The sequence below is a fragment of the Patagioenas fasciata genome, chromosome 1 (genome assembly GCF_037038585.1).
Source record: "Patagioenas fasciata isolate bPatFas1 chromosome 1, bPatFas1.hap1, whole genome shotgun sequence".
In the NCBI taxonomy this organism is placed as follows: Eukaryota; Metazoa; Chordata; class Aves; order Columbiformes; family Columbidae; genus Patagioenas; species Patagioenas fasciata.
Window position 1 is genome coordinate 105981219 of NC_092520.1, and position 27206 is coordinate 106008424.

The 27206-nt window shown below is 45.6% G+C and overlaps 1 protein-coding gene across 2 annotated transcripts in view; it reads left to right on the forward strand.

The window, feature by feature from the left end:
* The window catches only part of PCYT1B (phosphate cytidylyltransferase 1B, choline), a 51004-nt gene extending 26751 nt beyond the window's left edge, over positions 1-24253 (forward strand). For both annotated transcript variants that reach the window (XM_071812228.1, XM_065862825.2), the window contains exons 2-8: positions 1433-1532; positions 2925-3041; positions 5506-5657; positions 6876-6954; positions 12933-13075; positions 15258-15446; positions 21258-24253. In XM_071812228.1, the coding sequence (XP_071668329.1) occupies positions 1433-1532; positions 2925-3041; positions 5506-5657; positions 6876-6954; positions 12933-13075; positions 15258-15446; positions 21258-21464 (987 nt within the window). In that variant the 3' untranslated portion in view covers positions 21465-24253. The remainder of the gene's footprint in view (positions 1-1432; positions 1533-2924; positions 3042-5505; positions 5658-6875; positions 6955-12932; positions 13076-15257; positions 15447-21257) is intronic.
* Positions 24254-27206: the final 2953 nt, after the last annotated feature.

The window sequence follows — 27206 nt, forward strand, 5'->3', positions numbered from 1 at the left end:
TTTTCATCACAAAGATACTGATGATGATGATTTCCTGCAACATTTGAAATTACCAAAAAAAAAGGAAATAAAAACGGAAGGAGAAAAAAAGAAATTGACATAAAAATTTAGTGCTTTCAGTAAACAAAAGAGATAGTAAATCACCAGAAAGAGCTGCATATGCATTCTTAAATCTTTGTTGCTGTTTTACTGCTGTCCTCTGAGCTTTCTGTGCAACAGGCTCGTGAGCCCAGAGGTCAGTAGCAATTAGGCATGACATGTCTTCAAGTGTCTCAGGGACGCTAAAGAAAATAAATGCTCAGTGAGTAAGCATTCAGCATATAAAAACTGAAAATAGCATAAAGGGAGAGATTCTGTTATGACCAACCACAGGTGATCCAACTGTCACGACAACTGTCCATGGTCACTGTCAAAACCCAACCAGGCCACAGCCACAAGGCCATGAGGTCCCAGATAAATCATGGTGGAGGCAAAGTAAGGGATAGATTTCCTTCAGCTTGTCTCAACTACCACCTCATCTCACAAAACCAAAGCAACTCAAAACTCATCTTACGGTAGTTTGCTGTTTCTATGAAACAAGAGCAGTAGAAGCATGTTTTTTCATATCAGACCATATGGCAGATAATAAATATCTGAGGCTCTGATGCCTGATAACTTCCTACATAGGCATGGGCAGAAAATACAATTTCTGTAATCAAGTTTCCTGACACATCGTTCTTCACACATCTGCACTCTTTCTCTTTAGGTTATAAGCCCTTCAAAGCAAGTAACCTTGTGGTGGTCTGACCACAGACGCAGAATTTTATACACTATGTGTCAGACGAGAGGAAGGAGTTGCAGCTCAGTTACCTCCAGCTAGGTGGGACTTCTGGTTACATGCTTGCTTTTATTCTGAATGGCTCCTCAAAATTGTACAAGATTCTGATTAAAAGCACAACAAGACAACCTGTAGGCCCAGTTATCTATACTGATGTTAGTGGAAGGAACTGGTGCTTGTGAAGAGGTGGCTCATTTGCAGCTTTCTAAATCCCAAGTAGTTCTTCCAGCTGTTATTTACAGGTAGCAGAATATAGCTTGCATCTTGGGCCTTGGGAGTCTTTGAAACCAAACCAAGGATTAAGCTGCTTGGACCATCAAACCTGATGTTGCCCTGCAAACAGAAAAAAAGTACCTGCACCCACCTCAAAAATGCCCGAGTTTCTTAACAGAGACAAAGAATTAGGCTGTGTGATGTGTTTGGAAAGCTTTATTTTCCTCATTGTTTTACGTTGTGTGGATTGTGCTCAGAGGTGACCAAAAAGCAAAAATCCCCAGAGAACAAACCAGCATTAAGCCTGGTTACAGCATCCTGCCGCAGCTAAATGGTTCTTTTTTAACTACTCGATGGAAGAAAAAAATTGACTTTCTTTGTCTTTTTTTTTCCATCTTCCAGACTCTGACAGCGCCTGCTCCATTTGCAGATGAAACAAGCTGCCAGTGCCGAGCCCCCCATGAGAAGTTAACCATTGCACAAGCCCGTCTGGGAACACCAGGTATGTGTAGAGGTTCTATCAGCAGCATCCTGGGCGCTCCCAAGGCACAGGCTGTTCCTCACAAACATCTGTCAATCCTTGCTTATGCCTTCCACCTGGAGGCACGAAGGCCAGCCTCTTATCTGGGGCTATCAGGTAACAGGGAAGAAACCAGCAGCTACAGGGTCATTATCCTCTGTTAGAGAAACAACAAGAGAAAAGTTAGAGTTTGATGTTTTAGTAGATGTCTGCGTGTTGGTTGGAAGAAAGGCTTGCCAGCCCACTCCAGCCAACCTGAAAATTGTATTGTGCAGTGGCTGCCTCCTCGTTTCACTTCCCATACTGCCTCTGTATGCTGGGAAACCTCTTGTTTCACCCACATTTTTTTGATCACATCAGACTTTAAGTGGCCCTAAAGGCCATGTGCCCTTTGCAAAGAAATCATGGCCAATTTCTGAACTCTTTTTTTAGACATTTGATTTGGCTGGGGAAACACAATGGTTTCACATAGAGTCCCAAATTTAGCCCCCCTAACTTCCAAGAGATTATTTTTAAAAACCTCTGTTTACTTATTTTACTTCTTTGAAATAAGCTTTCAAAGTAGGTACACTGGGTAAGCCCCAGCTTTCCAATCAGTCTGCAAAGAACAGTGTTCTCCATGGACCCTTGGATGTCCTGACAACAGAGACATCTCTCTGTAGCACTGAAGCACATTTCATGGAGGTTGAAGCTCTGTTGCTCTTATCTCCACTGTTATTTTGCTTGGAAGTGGCACAGCTGTCTGGTGTGTCATTTGGTAAATCAAGTCCTTTTTCTACCTGGAGACTGCTGCTGAAGATGTCATATGGAAAGCACAGAGTTATAAGGGTGATAGCAGGAGGATGGTGAGAGAAATAAATGATAGGCTCATTAGAGAAAGAGCTTGGGGGAAGTATGAAAAAAGGGAAGTGAAAGGTTTATGTGGAAGAGGTAAGCAATCCATTTTTACAGCAGTAAGCTGTGGAAAAAAGGAAGTCACAGACAAGGGGGGCAGAAAAGGGAGATGATGGAAAAAATAAGGAAAAAAATGAAAAAAATCCAGAAGGCAGAACTGACTAGAAAGGCAGAGAGAAAAGAACAAGACATATGGTGGAACTCTGAATGAGTCAGGAAGATGATGTTTTTGCCAAATTAGAATACAAGGATGATGGATGATAATAAACAGGCTATGTCTGCAAGAAAACAGCAGAGAGTAGAGAGAAGAACAAGTAATGAGTAGGACAAACACTGCAAGTTCACCCGTGGTGCTTTTGAATATCATAACTGGGGTAAATGTCTGCAATCACCTGGTCTGGGAACAAAAAACTGTCCAGTAGAATTAAGTGCAACTTGCGTTGGGTCTGAAAAATCACTGTTGTGTTTCTTTCTCCGCAGTTGACAGACCTGTCAGAGTGTATGCAGATGGGATATTTGACCTCTTCCACTCTGGCCATGCTAGAGCTCTTATGCAAGCCAAAACTCTATTCCCAAATAGCTACTTATTAGTAGGAGGTAAGATCTGAGTTATTTATTGTGCTGAATTTTTGCTTCTGTGCTTCAGTATCAGAGAATTATTGCTGTGCTCGCACCCCCAGCTGCTTATACACTATGACTTTGAATGCTGCTTTCACTCTGGGGGCCTTTCTATAGGTGATTTGTCTTGAATTATGTCTTACAATTGCATCGATTAAAGTAAAAGTCAAATTCTGCCCTCAGCAGCACAGGCACAATTCCCATTCTAGTTAAAGCAGGTGCCTGCATGACTCTGAGCTTAGAATAGCTCCATATGAATAATTTACCTTTTTCAGTTATTCACTCAAAATTGTTCAAAGATGGAGATGAGCGAATGAGATCAGCTGCTCATTTATTTCTGGCTCCTTGGTCCCTCCACCAGCCGGGCACAGCCCATGGCCCCTGGCTGCCAGGTCAGTGCTGTGTGTGCAGACCCAGCCTTCAGCATCAGCAGAGAAGATAAATCCGGCCTTTATTTTTGGAGTGAAGGACAAAGCAGCCAGCACTCATCAGCACCTTTTCCCAGGAAGGCACCATGTCTTAGCAGGCTTAAAAAATGGGCACCTTTCCACACCCACATACGATTTGTGCTGCAAAAGCACTGGTGTCATGTGTCTTTGTGGGCACCACAACAAATCCCTTCTATTTCTCGGTATGGAGACAACTATTTGGAGCTAAGGGTGTTTGGGGTTTTTCGTGTGTTTGTGTTTTGTGTGGGAGTTATTTTTTGTTTTGTTTTTGGTGCTTTTGTTTTTTTTAATAGACATTTATACATTCCCAAATCAGTTATTAGAGCAGGATGACATAATCAAAAGGAGGTACAGAGATATTGTGTCTACGCTGTGCATGAATAAAGAGTAACCAAAAAGTCAAATCAAACCTTTCTACAGAATTCAAGCAAAAATTACTATTTTCCAATAATTTTAGTAGACCCTTTCTTTCAGGAGCGGGTAGACTTAAGATGACATAAAGCCTGTAAATAAATGTAAATACAACCTCAGAAAGGATCTTTCTACTGAAAATGCTTTAATCTCCATTAAATTTCTTGTCAGCAGGCATCAAAAATGACATAATAGGATAGACTAGCGTTTCACTAGCTGAAATTCATATGTATATTATTATCTGGGTTTGAATTTTGCATGAACTCCAGGGCTATCTAAGCCTTCCTATATTTTTCCTACTTTAAAGGTCCTTAACAACCATCACAGCAAGAACATCCATTTCAGATCTCAAAAAAAGACTGCATCTTTGCCAGCACCTTGCCTGATAGGTTGATGTTTTCAACTTAGAAAGAAGCAGCAGCTGTAGAGCTGCTCTCATTTCCTTGCAAAATTAATATTGTTGCATTTATCATTTGTCAAGTACATTGACTATTTCTCCCAGTGTCACAGACAAGTGAGATCCAAAGGCACAGGTCTGACCTGTGGTGAAGAACAACCACTGTCAACTCAGTGATAAACGTATCTCACATTTTTCCATGGGAAGGGACTATTGTAGCTATGGTATTTGATAGAGTTATGGTTGTGGGGACAGGCCACTGTGTTTTACACAACGTTATGTGGGTAGAAAGATAATACCTGATTTTTATAGTCCTTCAGTAACATAGGCATTGCTTCCCCTCATTTTTAAAGCAATGTGACAAAGTGTTTGTACATGCAGAGTTAAAGATGCAGGATTTTCGATGTGCTCGCTCCACTAAAGTGTACTGCTTCTCCCAGTCCTTTCTGTGGAGCTTCCTCCTGCTACTTCCCACTTGAACATGGCACAAGACTTCCTTCTCGTTCTATGAAACCTGCTGATCTCAAAGCTAAACTCAGAGACAGATTCCTATCAAATATGCCATGACTTGTTTTCTGTCAGTGTTTATTTAGTGAGAAACTGTTCTGCTGTGATTTAGAGACAGGAGAACAAAAAGCAGGAACAGGAGGCCCAGAGAGGCTGAGAGGTCTCCATCTTCAGAAACTCAACTGGACATGGTCCTGAGCAACCTGCTTTAGTTGACCCTGCTAGGGGGGTGGTGAGGGATGGATTAGGTGATGTCCTGTGGTGCCTTCCCACCTCAACTATTTTGTGATACATTAAGTTTGCGGGCACTCTGTGACTGCCGACACTACACTTTTAAATTGTTTTTAAAGCATTGGCCATAACCCCTGACAATTTACAGCCCTTGAAATCCCCACTTACAGTGGGATTGAGTTGTCTCAACGTGTGCATACTATACCACCTGAGATGTCCTACGATATCTCAGCTGGGCTGTGGCTGCAGCTCCAGAAATGGAAAGAACTCTCAGAAGTCTATGGTTGTACCTGCGAACCCTGAACAGAACTCTTAGGTGCCCTGGAGCACCTCAAAATTAGCTAATCTAATAACTAAGTGCTTAATGGAATTATCAGGAAATATATAACTGCTGGTCATGCTAATTCTACTAAGTGTGTAGCAATTTGTTGACACTTCCATATTTTAGTTTGCAGTGATGATTTAACTCATAAATTCAAAGGCTTCACTGTGATGAATGAAAATGAGCGATATGAAGCTCTCAGACACTGTCGCTATGTGGATGAAGTCATCAGAGATGCACCCTGGACACTGACACCTGAGTTCCTTGAAAAACATAAGGTACATTTCTCCCCTTATCCCTCCCTTCTCCTGTATAGAACAACAGAGAATAAACTCATCACAGTTGAGTAATTGTTTTAAACTAAAAAAGGGGAGATTCAGACTAGATATAAGGAAGAAATTTTTTACAATGAGGGTGGTGAAACACTGGCCCAGGTTTCCCAGAGAGGTGGTAGATGCCCCATCCCTGCAGACATTCCCGGCCAGGCTGGACGGGGCTCTGAGCAACCTGATCTAGTTGCAGATGTCCCTGCTCATTGCAGGGAGGTTGGACTAGATGACCTCTGAAGGTCCCTTCCAACCCAAATTATTCTATGATAATTCTATAATTCTGTAAACAGCAATCTGTTAAATTCTACTAGCTGGAGTAAATTATTTAATTCAGTTAATTCCAGTCACTTAAATTAGGTACACAACATTTCTGGCCCCAGTCTTCATCAGAAAATGTTATATTTGTCTTGCCATTTTTTTCTCAGTATGCTAGGATGATTTCTGTAGTGGGATTTTTGAATGATAAAATAACACAGAAGAATCAGCCATAAATTGAGATATAGGAAAGGAGCTCAAGAACCAGGAAAGTTATCACATAGTGACTAAAGCCCTGCTAAAGGTCTGAATTAAAGGTTTGGTACTTATTAATGTCAACAGGTGTGATAATTGGCAAGAAATACATAAAAATGTCATGTGTCCTCTAAAAGGCAGAATATAATTGCTTATGTGCTATTGACTGTCTTGTAATACATATAAATCTTAAAAAAAGCACAGTTAATAAGGATTTATTTTAGTGTCCACATCCCTGAGTGATGAATGGACAGCATGTATATGTGCATATGCACAGCCCTAAGGAGGCAGAATCAATAATCCTGCCTCCACGGTTTTGAAAGTCAAGGCTTTGCCACTTGGCTTAGCTCTTCCGGTAGCAATGAAAGCAGGACTGGCTGTCCTAGGTTTTCTACAGAATATCATAAAGATGCAGTCAGAGTGACGTGTTAATGGCAGTGCTTCTGGAGACAAGCTTTCTGTTCTTTCATAATTGATCATACAACGCAGCAGCTGTAGGCCTAAATCTAGTGCAATATTCTAGGTGATGGCTTTAGGATGAGAATGTCCAAAGCAATTCAGCTGAAGTCGAGAAAAGAGATGATCCTCCACAACGACCCCTCACTGAACCAAAATGCAGTGATGGTGGCATATGATTCTTCTTCTGTTCACTGGCAGATCGACTTTGTAGCCCATGATGACATCCCGTACTCCTCCGCTGGTTCGGATGATGTATATAAACACATAAAGGAGGCAGGTAAGAGCAACTTTAAATTTTTAGCACCTTCCTTTTGAGCCTCAGCTCAAATTCTTTTACTGCCTTTTGACCACAACTGCTGAGACAGAAGCAGTAGAGATAATATCATGTTCTCTTACACCCTAACAGTAGGTACTGGTGACTTCAGCAGAAAGATTCACTTTGGCTGAATTCCTGCCTAACCCCCAGGAAACCATTCTGATCTGTCACAAAAGAGTCCCATCTGGGTTTTTAAAACAATTTTATGGTGCTTGACTAAGAGCTTTGAATGGTTGAAAATTAGTCTATTTCCCACAAAAGCCCAGCCAGCTTTGGTGGTATGTCGATAAACACAAACTGTTGACTGCTTGACACAGCCCAGTCCTGAGTAGGGGCAAGCATGGGCAGCCTTTGGGAACCATTTAGATCCACTTCTGATTTGCACTAAGGGTTCTTTTCACTGCACTGGCAGAGAGTTTAAATCTGTAACAGAGTAATCAATTTGCTATGGCCATTTAACAGTTTGGTTGACTACCATATTACACACTGAACACAAACATGTTGAAGTAATCAGGAATTTGTATCACTTTAGTTCAAGGAAGATGAATTACATCTGAGGAGATGATGTTAAGCTACTGTTGGCCAGTGGCAGCTATCCAAACACAGTGAACTGATCACACCTTTCTTCTCCTGTTCCCTGGAGATGCTTTGGACCCTGGCAGATCCATCCTCTTCCTAGTCCACATAAACATGTTTATTGGAGGCTTAAAAAAATTCCAGAGCAAAGCTGCCTGATGGTAATCTGTTATGCGAAGTAACCTTCTCAGGCTATACAATGACAACAGTAGACTAGGTATTGACCTGAGTTGAAAGAATAAGCTTTTATAGCAGCAGTTCTTGATCTTTTTCCACTTGTAAACCTCACTGTGGTGTCAGACTCACAATCCTCCTTTGGGAACTGCTGTTCTACAGTTTCAGAACCAGAACTAACTTACTTCACTAGGCAGTGGAACAAATGTCCCTCTGGTAAGGACAGGTCACTGAGGAACACACAGCATACGTGCTGGCCAGACAGCTATTTTGCCTTTCTTCTATAAGGTGCTGAGTGCACAGGACATTGTGACAGGAGCCCTTGGTGTCGCAGCATCATTACCAGCCTGAGCTGGAGAGTGCCCAGACCTGGCATGTCCTTCTCTGCTGTTGTTGGGCATGGGTGCAGTGCACACATGTCCTGATGTGAAATTCACAGAATCACACAGAATCACAGAATTGGCTAGGTTGGAAAAGACCTCAGAGATCATCAAGTCCAACCCTTGGTCCAACTTCAGCCCATTTACTAGATCATGGCACTAAGAGCCATGTCCAATCTCAGTTTAAAAACCTCCAGGGACGGTGAGTCCACCACCTCCCTGGGCAGGCCATTCCAATGCCTGATCACTCTCTCCGTAAAGAACTTCTTCCTAATATCCAGCCTAAACTTCCCCTGGCAGAGTTTAAGCCCATGTCCCCTTGTCCTATTGCTAACTGCCAGGGAGAAGAGACCAGTTCCCACCTGGCTATAACTTCCCTTCAGGTAGTTATAGAGAGCGATGAGGTCACCTCTAAGCCTCCTCTTCTCCAGACTAAACCACCCCAGCTCCCTCAGCCTCTCCCCATAGGTCATGTGCTCAAGTCCCTTCACCAGTCTTGTTGCTCTTCTCTGGACCTGCTCCAGCACCTCAATATCTTTCCTGGACTGGGGGGCCCAGAACTGAACACAATACTCCAGGTGTGGCCTCACCAATGCAGAGTACAGGGGAAGGATCACTTCCCTTGTCCTGCTGACCACACTATTTTTGATACAGGACAGGATACCATTGGCCTTCTTGGCCACCTGGGCACACTGTTGGCTCATGTTGAGCTTCCTGTCAATCAGTACCCCCAGGTCCCTTTCTGCCTGGCTGCTCTCCAGCCACTCTGTAGCGCTGCAGGGGGTTGTTGTGGCCAAAGTGCAGGACCCGGCACTTGGTCTTGTTGAACTTCATCCCATTGGAATCAGCCCATTTTTCCAGTCTATCCAGATCTCTTTGCAGAGCCCTCCTGCCTTCCAAGCAGCATTAGTGTACATGCACTTCAAGTGGGCTGCTGATTTCACTCTTAATTCAGGCTTTTTGTCCTTAGGCTGATCTTTGGAGAGCCCAGTTTCAATCCCTTCCCCCTTCAAACCTAGTTTAAAGCCCTCTTGATCAGACTGCTTGCAGAATAGAGTATGGTTGTACAGCTTCAGGGACTTGTGGTCTGTCCCACGTCTCTCACTGCAAGATGCTGGAGAAGTGACTTCAGTCTTGTATGGTTGAATTTTGTCACCGATAAACTGGGAATAATGTTACCTTATTTGTAGAGTTTTGAGATCTAGTGCTGTAATAGTCCCAACAGTCCAGAACAGCACTACTATGATAATGAATTTCCCTTTTCTCCTAGGGCGTTTTGATTTAAATAGACCAATGCTGTGGATGCACTTGTGCGTTTTCCTTTGTTCCAGTACTCCCATTTTCCCACATCAGGTTGCTGGGGAGGAGAGAAGCAGATGGGAACTGTGGAGCCCCTTGCATTGATGCCTGTGGGCTCCCATTTCTCCACTCCCTGCAGTGGGTGGGGGGGCATATGGATGATGGCGAGCTGGGTCATGGTGCGCTGACTAAACCTCTGCACATCTGTGAACAATTAGTGTGGAAAACATGATTCACATGAAGCAAATGAAAACAAAATCAATGACTAAAGATAATGTTCTCATACATGGCTTTGTGTATCTATTTGAAAACAATTAAGCTTTTGGCTTAGCAAGGGTAGGGTTTGGATTTTGTTAATGTATTCTTGTAGCTGCTATCTATAAAGGCTTCTGGCTCAAAAGTGAGTTTTGCTTTTTCCAAAAATAATTTCCTGACTGCTGCAAGCCTGAAAAAGCACGATCAGGGAAACCTCTCTATTTGTGATTAAAATAATCTATTTCTTAGCAGAGTATTAATTAGAGATCAGAAAGAAAAAATATCACATAGCATTTAGTCACAAGAGGCTGCTAAGCTTCTTGATTCCTTCTCCAGATCTTTCTCTAACCCTGTGAAATTAGCTAGCAATGCCTGCCTACTTCAAGTAGGATTAATTTGCCAGTAGCTATAGCACTCTTTCAAAACAAAGCAGTACTTTTTTTGCAAAACCATTTCCAGTCTTATCTCACAGCTCTCTCTCATCAGCAGCTTGATGTTGTAATTATGTATAAGTGATAGTAGTGATTTTTCTAGCCCTAAATAACTGCTAAACCAAGGTGTGCTAGCATTCTATTATATTACTGCTTTTGTGACTTGCATGAACAGTTCAAGTGATCCTATCTTGATGTGGAGCAATTCAAAAGCAATATATACCTCAGCTGTGTTGAGGAAAATACAAGTAGGATTAATAAAAGGCCAGTTTTCTTAGGGACTGATCTGTCAGAGCAGGGAGGGTGGTTAATGTGGCCGCTGACATGGCCAGGTGGACATGAAACAGGGGCTGTGGTGACCGATATCCTCAGTGCCCACAGTATACCAGTGTTTGTTCACACCACCACTAGGCTTCACCTACCTGCTACAAGCTACCAGCACCTCCGGGGTGTTTTCCAGTTATTGTTACACATCTTTTAACTGAAGGCACTTCCTGGTTTTGGCAAAGGCCAAACGCTGGTCTGTCTTAGTATAACGAAGACCATCAGTTCTTGCAGCACAGGAGTAGAGAGTGGAAATATGCAGGAGAGCAGCAAATGGCCTTTCAGCAGCAGGAGTGGAAGCCAACACCCCTGCTCCCTGACCTGACATTAAATAAGGGCTGCTTTTATGGAAGGAACTGTTCAGTGAGTTGCCACAGCTGCAAGGTTTAGCCTGCTTGGCTTGGGAACCCCTGACACTCAAAGCCTCACCTGGAGCACTGTGTGCAGTTCTGGATGTCACAGGATAAAAAGGATATAAAGCTACTGGAGAGTGTCCAGAAGAGGGCTGCAGAGTTGGTGAAGGGTTTGGAGGCGAAATCGTGTGAGGAGCAGCTAAAGTCACTTATTTTGTTCAGCCTGAAGAAGAGGGGACTGAGGACACTACTCAGCGCTGGTGAGCCCCGCACCTCAAATCCTGTGTTCAGTATTGGGCCCCTCACTACAAGAAAGACACTGAGGTGCTGGAGAGAGTTTAGAGAAGGGCAACAAAACTGGTGAAGGGTCTGGAGCACAAGTCTGATGAGGAGCAGCTGAGGGAACTGAGGCTGTTTGGCCTAGAGAAAAGGAGGCTGAGGGGAGACTTTATTGCTGTCTACAACTACCTGACAGGAGGTTGTAGCATGGAGAGTGTTAGTCTCTTCTCCAAAGTAGTGAGTGATAGGATGAGAGGAATGGCCTCAAGTTGTACCAGGGCAGGTTCAGATTTGATATTAGGAAATATTTATTCATGGAAAGGGTTGTGAAGCACTAGAACAGGCTGCCCAGGAAAGTGGTGGAGTCATCATCCCTGGAGATGTACAGATCTGTACATCCTAAAAGATGTACAGATGAGGTCCTTAGGGACATGGTTTAGTGTGAGAGCTAAGCTGTAGTTGAACTCTGTGATCTTGAGTGTCTCTTCCAACCAAAATAATTCTCTGATTCTATGAGGGGAGACCTCAGGGCGGCTACAGCTGCCTCACAAGGGGAGGAGGAGGGGCAGGTGCTGATCTCTTCTCTCTGGTGACCAGTGACAGAACCCAGGGAATGGCAGGAAGATGTGCCAGGGGAGGTTTAGGTTGGACATTAGGCAAAGGTTCTTCCCCCAGAGGGTGGTGGAGCACTGGAACAGGCTCCCCAGGGAGGTGTCACGGCCCCAAGCCTGACAATGTTCAAGAAGAGACTGGACAGCACCCTCAGACACATGGTGTGAACTGTGGGGTTGTCATATGCAGGGACAGGAGTTGGACACGATGACACTTTGTAAAGGTTTAAAGCAAGGCGACAATAAACCATGGCAGATGCTCTCTGCTAATCCCACCCCCACCCTCTCCTTAGATAGGAAAAAGTGCTAAGAGGGAAAAGGGAAGAGAGGCTTCAAGTTGGAAAGGTTTAAAAGGCTTTACTAATGCTACTAATAAATAGAGAAAATGTACAAAATATACAAAGCCAATCTTGAATGTCCTGGGGTAGAGCAGCTTTGCCCAATATGGAGTTGGCGTCACTCCAGCGGTGGCAGAGCTGGAAGCTGTCGTGGCTCCAGCAGCTGCAGGGCAGGCACCCAGAAGTCCTCGGCGGGACTTCACAGCAAACCAGAAACTGGATTCAGGGATGACAGGCAGGGTCCTCTTCAGGTGCCGGCTATAGTTGAAGAGCATGAGACCCTTGTGATCTCCCTCTTTTGTAGGGTGTATGATGCATGTGGGATGGAATACTCAGCTGGTCAGTTTTAGTCACCTGTTCTCCCTTCCTTGCAAATACGCCCCTCTCAGTTATGTGATGTGTGGAATCTTATCAGTCTTCTTGGTTGTTACAGCAATAAATCTAAACATGGGGCTTTGTCTGCATTCCACTGGTCACTCTTATCAGCTTTGGGGAACGATGTCCGACAAACATGTAGCTAAATTCAGAAAAGTGCAGTTACTTAGAAGAGCTTAGCTGAAAGGAACAATTCACTAAAAGAGAACTGGTCTTGTTTTTAACAAAACCAGGACATTCTTGTGGGTTCCTTCCAACTCACGACATTCTATGATTCTATTATAAGTTTTACATCACAACTGACATTGTGAAGAGGCCAAGTTTTAGCCTTTCTGAAGACTTGAGAAAAAAATGACTGGTACAGCAACCTAGCATCTTCCCTAAGCTCACACAAGAAGAGCAGGAAAGAACTGGGAATAGGGCAGGCAGAACTGCAAGTCTCTTACGTCTGGTGAAGCATTTCTATGTTCATCCTCAGCTACTTGCTGCAGTGCCTGGTCCTGCCATGCTTTCTCAGCAGGCTTTCTTTTCCCACTTTGCTCAGGAATGTTTGTACCAACACAGAGAACCGAAGGTATCTCGACATCGGATATCATCACAAGGATCGTACGGGACTACGATGTGTATGCCCGGCGCAATCTCCAACGAGGATACACCGCCAAAGAGCTGAATGTTAGTTTTATAAATGTAAGTACACCAATCTACAATTGCTTCTGAGACATTCTCTTCTAGGACCTTGAATGTAGCATAAAGGCTAAGAAAGGATATCTTCCTTCTGCTGCTTTTAAAATAGCTGGGAATAACTTGATTTAAAAGAAACTGGTAATCTGAGGGTAGTTTCAATTGCTACTATTAATTAGCAGCTTCATTTCCATCTTATGCTTTCACATTTGGAGCAAAGCTGTTGCTCCCCCTTCCTCCTTGAGCAGTAGATCACTTAACGACACACTAGGAAGGAGCCCACCCCCCACTCCCCTGGAGGCTTCTCAGCCTCTCACTGAAGACACGATTTCTTCCTTTATTCCCACCGTGGGAAGGCAGCACAGAGACCAAAGATTTTGATGCCCAAACTTTCTCTACAATGTGACAGGATAAAAAAAAAAAAAAAGAAAAAAGGCAAGCTGAGCACTAAGTTTACTAGAGGAAGCTAAAATAGTTTTTAAAAACAAGGCAGTGTGTTAGGAAGCTCATACGCAAATGATGCTGAAGAGATCAGAAGCCACAACAGGCAAGGCAAGAGGACCATTGGAAAGGATGGCTCAAATTATTCAGCTACTACATACAGAACTGCACCGTACCCTCCAGTGAGGAGTTAAACACTTAACAGAGATGAAAGATTACTCTCCTTCATTTGCTGTTTCAAGTCATAACTTAAGGCCTTGAGATGACCTACATAACTGAAACGTTCCCTGTGGTTGAGCTGGCTCACAGAAGAGTTGCCACCCTCCTACCCTGCAGCTGGGAAACCCCTTTGTGAATGACTGAATTGTGTCATTTCGTGAGGGTTTTGTTTACTTGTTTCTTACTTTGAAGTCTGGTAGATAAATCACAGATCACAGGGAATAAATATTTAATTCACCGTGCTTTTTTTTCAGCCCTCTATACCTCTAAAAAATCCTGCTTTTAAGTACTCCACCTAGAAGTATCACTATTGCAAATATCGCTTAAATTAAAGCATGCTGGATGCCTTGGGGGTTCTCAAATTTATCTATCCTGTAGCAGCTCTGAGGTTCAGATACTGTTGCATAAGGTATGCTTCGCCCAGTCTCAAGACACTGATGTATCCTGAAGTCCCTCCTGGCATTTGGTTATTTAGCTTATAGTAATTTAAATGCAGAAATACTAATTTGTACTAGAGGCTGTGTTTCAAAAATAATAAAAACCAAAACAAAACAGAATTTTGCCAAGACAGAAAAGCTCTGGTTTCCTCATTAAAGAATGGCTTGGTCACCTATTAGGTGCAAAGTGAGTTAGGTTTCTTTGGACCCTGAGGACTTTTTTTTGGCTTCATGGCCTGCAAAGACTGTTCTTCGTGCACTTGAATAACGTCCACCTCAGCACTAAACAGTATTTGTTTTAAAAGCACATTAATGTGCCCATTAAATGATGTTCACAGGAAATTAAAAGCCAATAGGGATCTGTGCTTCTGCTGACACACTACACCTTCAAGGGCATAGCGCTGGGTGTCCTGCATGTTTGCAAAACACAGAAGCATTTCAAGACAAAAGGCTTTTAACGCTGAAGTATGTTAGAAGCGTGGCCCAACGTTGGCCCCCAAACATTGTCTTCTCCATCCCTCTCTTTTGCTGTGTGACTTGGCAATTGGGAGTTTGCTCTCTCTTCTGTCAAGTTTGTTGGCCACAAGCCACTGGCCTGTGCACATCTTTGTTCCAGCCACAAGCTCCTATATTAGCCAGGCTCGGAGGTGAAGGGAATCTTCCTTCTGCTCTGCAGAAATCCAACCAAAGAGACAGTTTTGGTCCGAGATAAAATCCAGGCTGTAAAGTCAGCAGTGGGCTGCATTTGCTTGAAAACCCAGGAAGATTTGCCTTTTGCTTACTGCAAAGTTGGAGCTGTTAATTCCTCACTTGTATCCTTCGGAAGATTAATGTAATTTTCAAAGTGCATTCAGTATGGAAAGATTAATGTAGTGGATTAAACAAAGTAATCACACAAGACTGTTTTCCATATGTACCTTCTGCAATTCATTCCACAAATGTTAAATTTGCATTTATAAAAATAACGTGGGAATAGTTAACCAATGTCATATATATTAGGATACATTAATGCATTTTTTTTCTTCTCATTTGTCAGAGGCTAATTATTTCCAAGTCCCTATATATTAATCTCTGTCCACACTTTTAAACAGGAGAAGAAATACCGCTTTCAAAACCAAGTGGACAAAATGAAAGAAAAAGTCAAGAATGTGGAGGAAAAATCAAAAGAATTTGTTTACAAGGTGGAAGAGAAGAGCCATGACCTCATTCAGAAATGGGAAGAAAAGTCCAGGGAATTTATTGGCAACTTTTTAGAGCTGTTTGGACCTGATGGAGCCTGGGTAGGTATTTTGCCATCTCAGGAAGTCTGAGTGGTTTTTATTTCTCCCCTGTAACATGGGTAGAGAGAAGATTCTTTTGCTACAGTCTCTGTTTTGAAAGCCAGCACAACAGGATAGCACCAAACCTGCTTGCTGAACCAAATAATGTGTGTAGGGGGAGGATTTGCCACTTCTGGCTGCTGCTTCTTCGGGATAATTTCTGTCTTTTGCACAGGTGCGATCCTGAATGTGACACCACGCTTAGTAGAGCTGCATAACAGCAACACAAGAGCAAACAGGCTCATAGCGTCTGTGCTCCCCATTAGCACTGAGTGAGATCACACAGACATCAGAGAGAAACTACACACTAGAGGTCATGAGGGAAGGAAACGGGACCCCTGAAAAGTTTTTCAATAGTTCTCTTCATGCTGTGTACCCAGCAGCATAAGCTGACAATTTTCTGGTTTGAAGTTCCAAGAAAAGATTTTATATGTCGAGTGGACAGGCTTGTCTGACCAGAGGGAACACTCAGGTTTAACTGCAGCCCTTTCAAAGCTCTCCTCGGTACGTGCTGGCTCCACAGAGCACATTTACCAGAGGTCCCCAGGTGCCTTGGAAAGGCAGTTGGGGCTCTGTAACAGCATCCTTCTGGGGTGAAACCCCAGTGCCTTACCTGCTCAAACCAAAGTCATTGAGTGGTGAGCTGGTGATACTTCAGAGCCCCAAGAGTCCTGGCCCCCATCTTTCAGTTCTATTAGCTTCCCAAACCTTGAGAAGCTTTGTTTTCCTGTACTTAATTCCCTTCGCTAGACTGAAACCAGTAGCAAAGTTTAATTTGAAGGAAAAAGTTACCATTTTTTTGAACAGGCCTTCCTAGACCTTCCTGTTGGGAGTCAGTCCTTTTCCAACATGCTCTCCACACAGCTGGGTTCTGGTGAGAGCCCAGGCCCCTGCCAGACCCTCCAGTACAGGCATAATTTCAGATTTCATGCTGCTAGTTGCAAGCTCCAAGTAAAGCTAGTTCTCAGTGCGAGGAAACGTGAGCAAGCAGGGAGGAGAGCAGCAAGCAGTGCAAGCTGAACGGACAGGAGCTGAGTAAGAGCTTCTCAAATAATCCTGCAGAACAGTAGGACGCTTCAGAGAAACATTTTCAGACAGCAGCACGCAGGCTGTCAGGCTGCTCCCTCCTCATTTGAGAGCAAACCCTTTGCAGGAGGCTTGTGCCGGGCTTTAACTGTTCGTGGATCACAGTTTGAGGCAAAATATCAATAGAGGTAGCAAGACAGGAAAAAAAAAACCACAACAACCAGTTTAGGACTAACATGAAGCAGATACTATTGGAATATTTTGAAAGAGCCAACACGCATATAATATTCTCTCAGGTCACTTATCAGTTCATACCTGAACAGCTTCCCATTGCGAAAGGCACCTTCTCTTGAAAGGATCTCAGCACAGTTTTTGTTCATGAACAAACCCTCAGGAAGATTCACAGACCACTGGTGAATTAACTAGCCCACACCACAGCCATGTCACCACTCAGTGCCACCAAAGCACAGAGAACCTGTCTCTTACTGGAGTTCTCATCTCTCCTCTGCCATTGCTTGCTGTGCCAATTAGCACACATTTTTGAGAAAGACTAAAATTAGGCTGTGAAGGCTTCAGAACAGAGACTACACGTTGATAGTCTCCTTACAGCTATGTCTGTCCCATGCAAAGGTGGGTGTTCTCTGAATAACCTCAGTCCCAGCCATACAAACAGCTTATTTTGCAACCTGTTCATAGACAGTATAATTTTCCTTGGGGAGTAGAGTAGGGTGAACTCTCCTGCGAAAAGCCCGGGTTGACCTGTATTGACCACATCCACAAGCTTCCGCTGGAAGTGAATCTCCACAGAGCTTGGCGAGTGTTCCCCGTGAGGGATGGTCCGGTGGCCATAGGCGCTGAATAAATGAAACTAATGCAAACAGAGCACATGAAGCCCACAGGAGGTGAGATGAGTTTGGCTGTGTGGAGGCAGGAAAACAATTTCAAAGCCTCAGTCCCATTCTCTGGCTTTACCCACTCAACACTGCACACTGATGACATTTTCAAAAACCATTTGCTGATGAAACATTTTACCCAGTTCAATTAGAGAGAGGCTGCTCTGCAAAGGTCTTTGGAGATGGCCTCCTGTTTACTGAGTTAGTGTCCCAGCCCCAGAACAGGAAATCTGGTGCAATCACAGAGGCCTTTGCTAAGAATAAGAGTGAAACCTCCTTGCAGTGTTGTAGGAACAGCATCAGTGACAGCAAGCTGAGAGGTGGTGTGGTTTTTTAAAAATCAGTTTGAGCCTTGCAACAGGAAAGACTTTTAAAATAATGATAACTTGCTATTAGTGTCAAAACTATTATTAACATTAATTTGCCTTATCACTGTTAGATGTTGTTCTTAATGTTGACATTAAAAGTGCAGGAATGGTTATGGGCATGCTAGATTCCTAGATCAGTAATTTGCATGCCATTAATATGCTATCATTATTACTTCATAAATAATTATTATAACATGCCTTATGCTAGCATCAAGTTTCTAAAAGTAAGGGCCACGTAACCCACAAAAAAAAAAAAAGCCTGTTTGTGAAAAAGGTCAAAATGTCCATTTTCAAACATCAAGATGTCTGTAATTCATTGCCGATTTTGCCCACCTGTGCAATCCCTTGCATGTGTTTTTTCTGTGAGAGAGTCGCAGAGATGTCAGAAAAAAAATATTAACATGACACGAAACTCTTGTTCTGGCATGAGAGGGGAGCACCCTGCAGCCCGGCACAGGGGCACTAATGGCAGAGATGCTGCTCCACAGATGAGGGAAGCAACGAGGCTCATTCCACCTCCTCCCAGACACATAGGAGCTGGCGCCTGTACTTCGGCAAGGCTCCCCGAGCAGGGCTCCCCTGCTGCTCTCCATCAGAAGGGTCCTGTCAGACAAGGTGGCCCTTCAAAGGGCTGCTGCCCTCTGCTCAGCACACAGAGGGAGTTGGGGATGTTTGCACTTGGGAAATGGCTGCATCACCTCAGATCAATCTTATAGGTGCAACTAGGGTGTTTAGGCCACGCTATGTGTTTGTAGCCTGGACATCAGCACAGCCTTGAAAGCCTGCAGAAAGCAGCAGTCCACTGCAAGGTCCAGCTGGCACTTGTTTTGTAAAACAAAGGAATATCAACATGTAGCAATAAAATTCAGAAATAGGCACTTCACAGAAAGGTTTGTCAGACATTGGAACAGGCTGCCCAGGGAAGTGGTTGAGTCACCATCCCTGGAGGTGTTTAAAAGACGTGTAGATGAGGCTGTTTGGGACATGGTTTGGTGGTGGACTTGGCAGTGCTAGGTTAGTGGTTGAACTTGATGATCTTGAATGTCTTTTCCAACCAAAACTATTCTAGGATTCTGTGAAAATGCTTTTGACCAGTAGCAAGTTTGCCAAAAGCATAGCATTATCTCCCTAAGCTAGCTAGGTGTACCTGAATGGTGAAGGTCCAGAGCCTGCCCAGCCTCATCTAACCCTCCAGCACTTCAAGGGAAGCAGTAACACATGCTCTACTCCTTCAGCACCCCATGGCCCCAGGAGCAGCCCATTAGGAAGACCTTGCCTGCCAAGGGCACGACTTACTGACCTTGCTAGAGCAAAGCTGGAGGGGAAGAATCATTCTGGAAGCAGATGAATTACACCTGCTCCTCCTGCAGCAGTGGTGGCTTGAGCCAACACCACAGTGGTCACAGCACTAACAGAGGCAGAAGGCAAATCAGACCAGCCAGGCACTTATGCTGCTGAAGGTGACTGCACCAGCTTCTTCAAACTCCAGCTCTTTGCTGAAGCAGGGACCACAAAGCAGGTGTGTCCTCCAGCCTGGCTGAGACCCTTTGCAGGACAGTGGGATTCTCTGTTCCCTCCCTGACCCCTGTGACCCAAGAGACAGTCAAGCAGCCCTTGCCACCTGGGTTACCAGCCAAGCTGGGCCACTTGGGTCTCCCCCAACACTGGTACCACAACAGCATGAGGCACCACAGTGTCACTGAGCTGTTTGAAGTGGCTGGTAAGGTGCCAGGAGGACAAGGCAATCAAAACATTTTGCTTGGACAGGAAAAAGATATTTCCTATCAAATACCATTTTTTAAAGTGATTTTCAGTGAGAGGATGAAAGAGACTAAATCATATCAACAAAACCTCTATTTCTTTGATCTAAAAAAACGCACTTCGCATCCCTACCACTGAATTTGACTGGGCTCCGGGGCTTTGCCAGCCTTGGTTACATCCTCACAGCTCTCAGCAGTGAAACCCTCCCCCATCTGAATGCTTCCTGGCACCACTTATCAGGAGCAACCACCATCTGCTAACTATGGAGATTCTAGGCAGTCTTGACTATTCTGGAGCTAGCAGGAGTGCAGGGGTAGGACACAGGCCGCGGGTCTTCATGCATGAGAGCGTGGTGAAGCGTGGCTCCAGGCAGGAACTGTTCCATCATTCTGCACTGCAGCAACATCCAGGCTCCAATACTAAGTTAATAAAGGCCAATGTGATAAAAATATAAATGGGGTGAGGGAGCTCACAGAGGAATAGTTAAACTTGGTATTTGTGCTCAATCATTAATCCCTGGGATTAGCAAACACCAGAAACTTGATGGGAACACCTAGCATTTGCCCCTTTGCTGGGAGGGAATACCAAGGTTTGGAGAGGGGGAGCACATGCTGTTTTGGTGGGAGGAAGGTTATTGCAGAGCAGAGTTGCTGCAGGGGGAAAGGGAGTAGGAACAAAACGAAAACTCAAGCTGAGAAAGCCTGTGGGCTGCAGCTGCCCAAGCAGGCAAACCCAGAATACGTTCTGCAGAAGCATTTTGCCCTCAGACCTGGGCAGCAACTTAACTTTGTCTGGGCTGGCTCTTCTGTTCCAGCCGAGCATCGCCTGCGAGACGAACCCCAGTGCTCCAGCCGAGGTTGAGCCTTCTTGTTCCTCGCCCCCAGGAGGAGCAGCAGGGCACTCGCATGTGGCATTTCCCACATGAAGCCTGTGGCAGCCACGCAGAACATGCCAGATTTCCTGTAAGCCAGCCCAGCAGCCGAACGCAAGGCCATGTAGGCACTTACAAGTAGCAGCATTTGCCTTAGTGTAGTGGATTCCTTGACTGAACAGGTGGCCTCTTCTACCCCACCAGCTCCAGCAAGCCTCAACTCAGCTTTACAGAGCGAAAATTACAATAAAGCCCAAAGCAGAATCTAGAGCCTGCACGTGTTTCTCTTTTTGTCACAGACACCTGAATTCTGAGCTTCCTACCACCTAATTTAATGGTTTGGGTGGCGCCTGCTCCAGGAAAGTGTCTGCCAGTACTTGTCAGACACCACTGCCTCCCGTGAGAAGGGAAGGAGGTAAAAAGGCTGGGCCAGCCAGGGAGCTCAGCAGAAAATGGGTGGTCTGTCCCAGCATGCTAAAAGGAAAAGGTCCTGGGAAGAAGGAATGTTGGGAGTTCAGGCACAAAACTGACTTTGAGACAGTGACCAACATATACAAAAAAAACCCCAAAGGGAGTTCCTCCTGGCTGGCTTAGGACAAGACACACAGTATTCTCATCCTTAGTAGGATGTCCAATCTAAGGAAAAACCTTGTCATATAAAAACCAGGTTATTACGATCACAGTAGAAGAGGCAGAGGTGACATGTGGGCTGAATTGGCCCCGCTTCAGCGCAGAACTCGTGTCTCCCTGCTCTCTCTGAGGCGAGAGGCACAGCGCAGCCCCTGCCTGCCCATAGACTTACCTGCCCCTCTGCGCATTCCTCAAAGAGCATCTTTTCATTTTGCCTTTGCAGAAGCAGATGTTCCAGGAACGAAGTGGCCGAATGCTCCAGGCTTTCTCTCCCCGGCAGAGCCCCAACAGCAGCCCTACACGAGGCCGCTCTCCATCCCGCTCTCCATCTCCACCCTGGGTCTTCAATAAAGCCTCCCCACCCTCCTCTCCAAAAGCTGCCTCTGCCTCCCTCAGCAGCATGAGCGAGGGAGACGAGGATGAAAAGTAAAAACAAAGTTACATTTTTTTAACCATGAGACAGAAGAACAAGCTATGAACTCAACCGCTGGATGGGGAGAAGCACGGGGACCATCAGGGGTATCTCTGACAGCAGGGAACGTGCTCTGGGAGGTGTTGAAAACAGACTGGAGTGCAACAGCAAAGGAGATCTCAGGAAGACCTTATCCCATCCCCACTCCGTTGCGGCACCTGGAGGCCCGGCTGGCAGCGCTTGCCAGACACAATGCCAGGGACTGGCCAAAAAAACGAACACCTTTGTGCAAGGTCCTGTCCACATGTTGCTGCTTGTGGCTGCTGCGGCCAGGCCAGGCCAGCGGGGAACTCTGCAGCGAGTGGGGCTGGGGGCAGGAGCCCAGTCGGCTCCCGATCCAGACCTGGCACATAGACAGATGATGGTTGCAGCCTGTGGATAAAGAAGATGCAGTTGTACGGGACCCTGCTAACCCTGAGCTCTTCTTGGCACGTCAAGGAACGGCATTGCTGCTGCAAAAACATCCAGAAACGGGAAATCAGCTTTGACTTTTTTTCCTTTTTGAATGAAATCTGCCCCAGACCCCAAATCATGCCAGTGAAAGAGACAGCTCTCCAGTTGAGTTGGTGGAAATCCATTTGATATATTCCAGCTACTGAATGCTGCTTGTTGACCAAGCCTCTGTATGGGGTGTATGTAAAGACTCAGGCTGTATCTGCTTTATCAAATCGCTCTCCATGTTCCTAGTGCCTGAACAGCAACCTGGTAACTTCTGTTTTGCTCCCTGGTTTTGCACTTCGGAGGCGAGAAAGTAAATGAAGACAGCCCTAGCTGGAATGTGTTGTAGGAAATGGTTAGTTTGAAGACATTGGTGATTATTACTGGTGAATTCACACACATGGGATCCCAAGGCCTTGGTACGTGGCCTCCTAGGAAACCCTGCTGCTCTCAGCTACATATCGCCAAACAACGAGCACAGCCGTGCTGCTGTCCTCATGTGCTACTCAGCTGGTTAAACAAACTTCTCATCAAACTCTAAACAAGATGTGTTCACAGACACCCTGCCCCTTCAGGGGTCCTGAGGCCATTCCTCTACCCTAAGGTGGGAAGAAAAGTTGGAAAAAAAATGGAAATCTTTTAAAGGGAATTAGGCATGGGGATTTCCTTTTTCCATCCACGACACCCATACAGCCCCAAGCAGAACCACAGAAGGGTAGCAGGAGTGAAGCTTTCCCCTCCCTTCAATGCACTAAACTGATCTCCCTCCAGCCTGGCAAAGCCAGACCTGCCTGAAGTCCGGCTCCCCCATCCAGCCCCTCAGCAGGCACCTGGCGAGGGGGCCGCAGACTCGCAGGATTTCTGAGCTTGAGGGTCCCCCCGGTCCCCACAGCTGCCCTGCCCCACAGCTCAGAGAGCCACAGGAGACACCCAGCCCACATCACTGCTGTTGGGCTGTGAAGCAACAATGTGTTTTTGCTCCCAGGCTTGCCTGGTGAAGTTGCCTCAGCGCACATAGGAGGCTCCGCCAGGCCCGTACAGCACAGGGCAGCCTGGGCAGGGGGTCGTGGCAGCGACATCGCTGCTGTGACACAGCTCCCTGGGGCTGCAAACCCATCACAACACGCAGGCAGCACCAGCCAGCGCTTTGCTGGCTCCTTGTGCAGGTAGCACAGGAAAGGCTGGGAGAAGGAGGGCTCCAAGCAGCTCTTGGACAAGAACTGAGGGAACAAGACACCCAAGTGCCTGAGCACAGGGTGGTAGTACCAGCCAACAGCAGTTTTCCCCAGGCAACTATCCCTACCTCCTCAAGTGACCTCGTAGGTAAACTCCTTTCACTTCTTCCCTTCCAGATACTTTTTCAGGCAGGTACATTACAGACCCTTGTACCAGGCACCAAATAAGCCCCACACTCTGTTCATTCCCCACAGCTTTTATCTGTTCTCCACTATGGGGTAACTCTTTTTCCTTTGGGAACATTTTGCCAGACACTCCTTGAAGTACCATGAGACTGAGTATGTACTATGTCATGGCACGCTTTGTCCTCTGGAGTCGAGTTCCTTCTTCACAGAGCTGCAAAAAGAGATGAGCAGGGAACAGCGTGGAAGGTGCAAAGGAAGAGCCACAGGCAGTTCAGCTGCCACTGGCTGTGCACCCACTGGGACGATACAATTAAGACCTTTCTCAGCCTTAGGCAACCTGTTACTGTAATTTCATACTTGGGATGCACTTGTTAAGCTTTTCTTATCCTTTGCAACTCTTAAGTCTTCCCACCACAAACCACTCCTCCACCATGGGAACCACCTGCTTTCTACTGGTGCTGAGCCATGAGCCATGTCCAAATGTAATGGGGGTGGGCAGGCTTTTGTTGTTCTTGGATTTTACAGTTCTTGTTGTTGTTTTAATTTCATAGCGCTTACCATTCAGCAGCCCTTGTTCAGTGGTTTGAGTGGAAGACAGCACCACAACTTGTAAATAGGAATGGGAGGAAAAATTCACCCGTGACCTCTTCTTAACAGAAGCTATTTCTCAGAGTCACAGGTGGCCACCCAGTGACAAAGCCATACACTGTACCAGACATCCTTTCACGTTTTGGATATCAATAAGCTGAAGCCTTTGCCCTGCTGGTACAGACACCAATATCCATGTGCTGTCTCCAGCAAACCATAACCTCACTGTCTCTGGACAGGTGGAAGACAATTTTGCACTTCCGAGTCATGGTTGGGTTTTATTTTTCATAAGCGTTGCTTTAGTTCAGTCCTATTTATCAGCCAAGCTCCACATGAAAAATAAACAGTGTACAACAGATACTCCTGCCTCTCACCTTAATTTTATATCACCTTAGGACACATAAACACAATCCCCAGCATAAGCCCCTTGTGACCCCACAAATACCACTAGAGCAGCTTTGCCAACCTACTCAAAATCCTGCCGCTCAAGTTACTGCTGCTACTCTCTGTTCCCACTGGATCACCACTCTCCTTGACTTCACCTGCATTTTCCTGGCTGCAAGGTCAGGGCAGGAAACGCTGCCCCAGGCAGCTGGTGAGGGACAGCACTGGACACCAGCAGGCCTGTGACCTCCCTGACCTTCCATCCCAGCACAGTGGAACCAAGAGCCACTACTTTGATCCTTACTTTTAAGTGGAAGGAAGAGTTGGTGCTTTTGCGGCCATCCTGACTCTGCTTCTGAAAACCATCCCCAGCAGCAGCTGATGCTCCTGCGTGTGCCAGGACAGTTTGGGCCTGCCCCAGATTTGTGCAAAACTGCCGCAAATGGCAGCCACAGGGACAACTGCTGACTCCGGCCTTCGGACTTGACAACAACCCCACCTAAATCAGTCTGATTCCTGAATGCTCCTGCTGCACTCTTTCCCCCTTTTGTCCTTTCTGTAAGAAAGAAATTATTACTGCACTATCTGTAGAAAATATTTTCTCCTTTAGTTAGTTATTTATTGTCAGTCAGGGAGGGAGAAGCTGAACCAGCAGGCAGGGATTTAGAACTTCCCAGCTAAGGTATTTTTAAATGCAGAATAAGGATGAATTCCAAAGTCATCCAGCAGGGCAGAGAAACTGTTTAAAGGCACAGAGTCCACACCAAAATGCTCCCTGGTAACACAAGCTTTAACACTTAGATGGGTTTGGGGCTGTTTTGAGCAGTGTCTTCCATCACTTGGGATACATGAGACATCCTCCTACGCTCTCAGGCCCGGGAAAGCCAGCCCGGCTGCAGTCACACTTCTCTTTTGCCTCTGAGCTCCCTCTGCAGCCCCACGGAGAGGAACCACGTCCAACAGACGCCTCTCTGTGAACTCGCTGCCTTTAAGGAGCCTGTTCTGTGCACACAGACACCCACGCAGCCCACAGTGCTCTGGTAAGGGACAACTGGGACTCTCGCTCATTCGGGCCTGATCTAAACACAGGGACAACATGAGCCACCGCCTAGTTGGGTCCTTCCAGGCGAGGTGACATAAAGCAAGAGTTGCAGCACCCTGTGGGAGCATCTCCCTCTCATGCAAAACAAGTGTTGAGATTTGGAACAAGCTTTCAATCCAGTGGTCTGAACTGAAAAGCATTTTCAATTAACTTGGATTTCATTGCACCACAGAAACCCAAGAAAACAAGATGCTTTTTCAAGAAGAGGAATCCTGACTTCCTAAGGGGACCAGCTCAGAGCATGGACCACTAACCAAGGAGGATAAATCCCCAGGATTTCCCATTCTGGTCTCTCCTGAATGCTGCTGCCACTCTCCTTGTCCACTTAGCTTTCCATTTTACATCTACAAGTCACTCTGTTGGAACTGCTGCTATTCACTGTCACCTTCTTTGCCCTGAAATAACAGGCAGAGGTGACTTTGGTCTGGAGGGTGAACAGGCTTCACACCTCGCTTGGCCAGCAGCCACAGACATACAATGGAAGAGTAACTACAAGAAGATTAGAACAACCCTAGAGCTCAACATCAGTGGCAGATCCTGTGCCTCTTTCCCTGCTCCAAAGCCTTCATTCAACAAGGTGAAACTGTTTAAATTCCCCTTGGCTTGTGACTTTGTTTCCTCAGTTGCAATCCTTGCTTTTCCACTCCAGAATCTCAGGGGAATGACTTTTGCCAAGGGAAGGGTCTTGTTGGGTCCCCAGTGTTGCATCCCCATGGACCCTCATGGGAACAAGAAGGTCCCCTGAACCAACAGAAGGGCTAGCAACTCAGCTCAGCAGAAAGGAAGGGTTTGACACAACACTGAGTTTGCTTGTAGAATAGGGTAACAATAAATCATTGGGGAAAAATGTCCTAGGTAACAGCACATAATTAAGCAGCAGTTACACTTGAGCCTGGTCCAGACCTCTGACCTCAATCAGAGCTGAAAACAGACCAGAAAACGAATCTGTCCTGTGTGGTGACTTTTTCAGGCACCAGGTTATCTTAAGCACTCCTATTCTGATCTTATTTTGAAGAGATTTTATTTTCCCCTCTCAAAATACAATGCATGCACACAGATATTTTCTGCCCTTCTCTTTTTGAAAGGAAGGTCTTTTCCTGGTGTGCCCAAGGTGGCATAAGCATTTCCAGTCCAAATGGAAATCAATGCCACTGCCTCACAGCTCAGCCTGAGGGAGAGGAGACAGATGCTAAACAAAGTAAAAATAGCTCAGAGCCTCTGGAAATGCCGTGCTAATTGGGGAACGTGGGACCGAGACTCCAGCAAGAATCTTCCTATGATGGATCACTCTGCCAGGTCTTCCAGCAACAGGCAGTAGGCTCCCAGGTTAAAACCAGTTCTTCAAATAAAAGTCTTGAATTCCCCTGCCCCAGCAGTTACTCAGGGGCCAATACTGTTCTTTACAGAATCACAGAATTGTTTTGGTTGGAAAAGACCTTTAAGATCAAGTCCAACCGTTAACCCAGCACTGCCAAGTCCACCACTAAATCATGTCCCCAAGAAGCTCATCTAAACATCTTTTAAACCCCTCCAGGGATGGTGACTCAACCACTTCCCTGGGCAGCCTGTTCCAATGCCTGACTAATATCCAACAGTTCTTTCATGCTTGGCATCTCCAACCCCTTCTAGATATTCTCTCCAACAGCATCCATCCTTCCTTCAATGAAAAACTGTGAACTGCAAGTTGATAAGCCAGGTAAGGCAGATTTGCAGGCACAAGAGCTAGTACATACACTGGAGTACGGCAAAATACAATCCTAAGACAAACAGGCAAAACAAATTTGAGGGGTAAATGATGCCTTCAGAACTACTACCTCCTTTAATCCC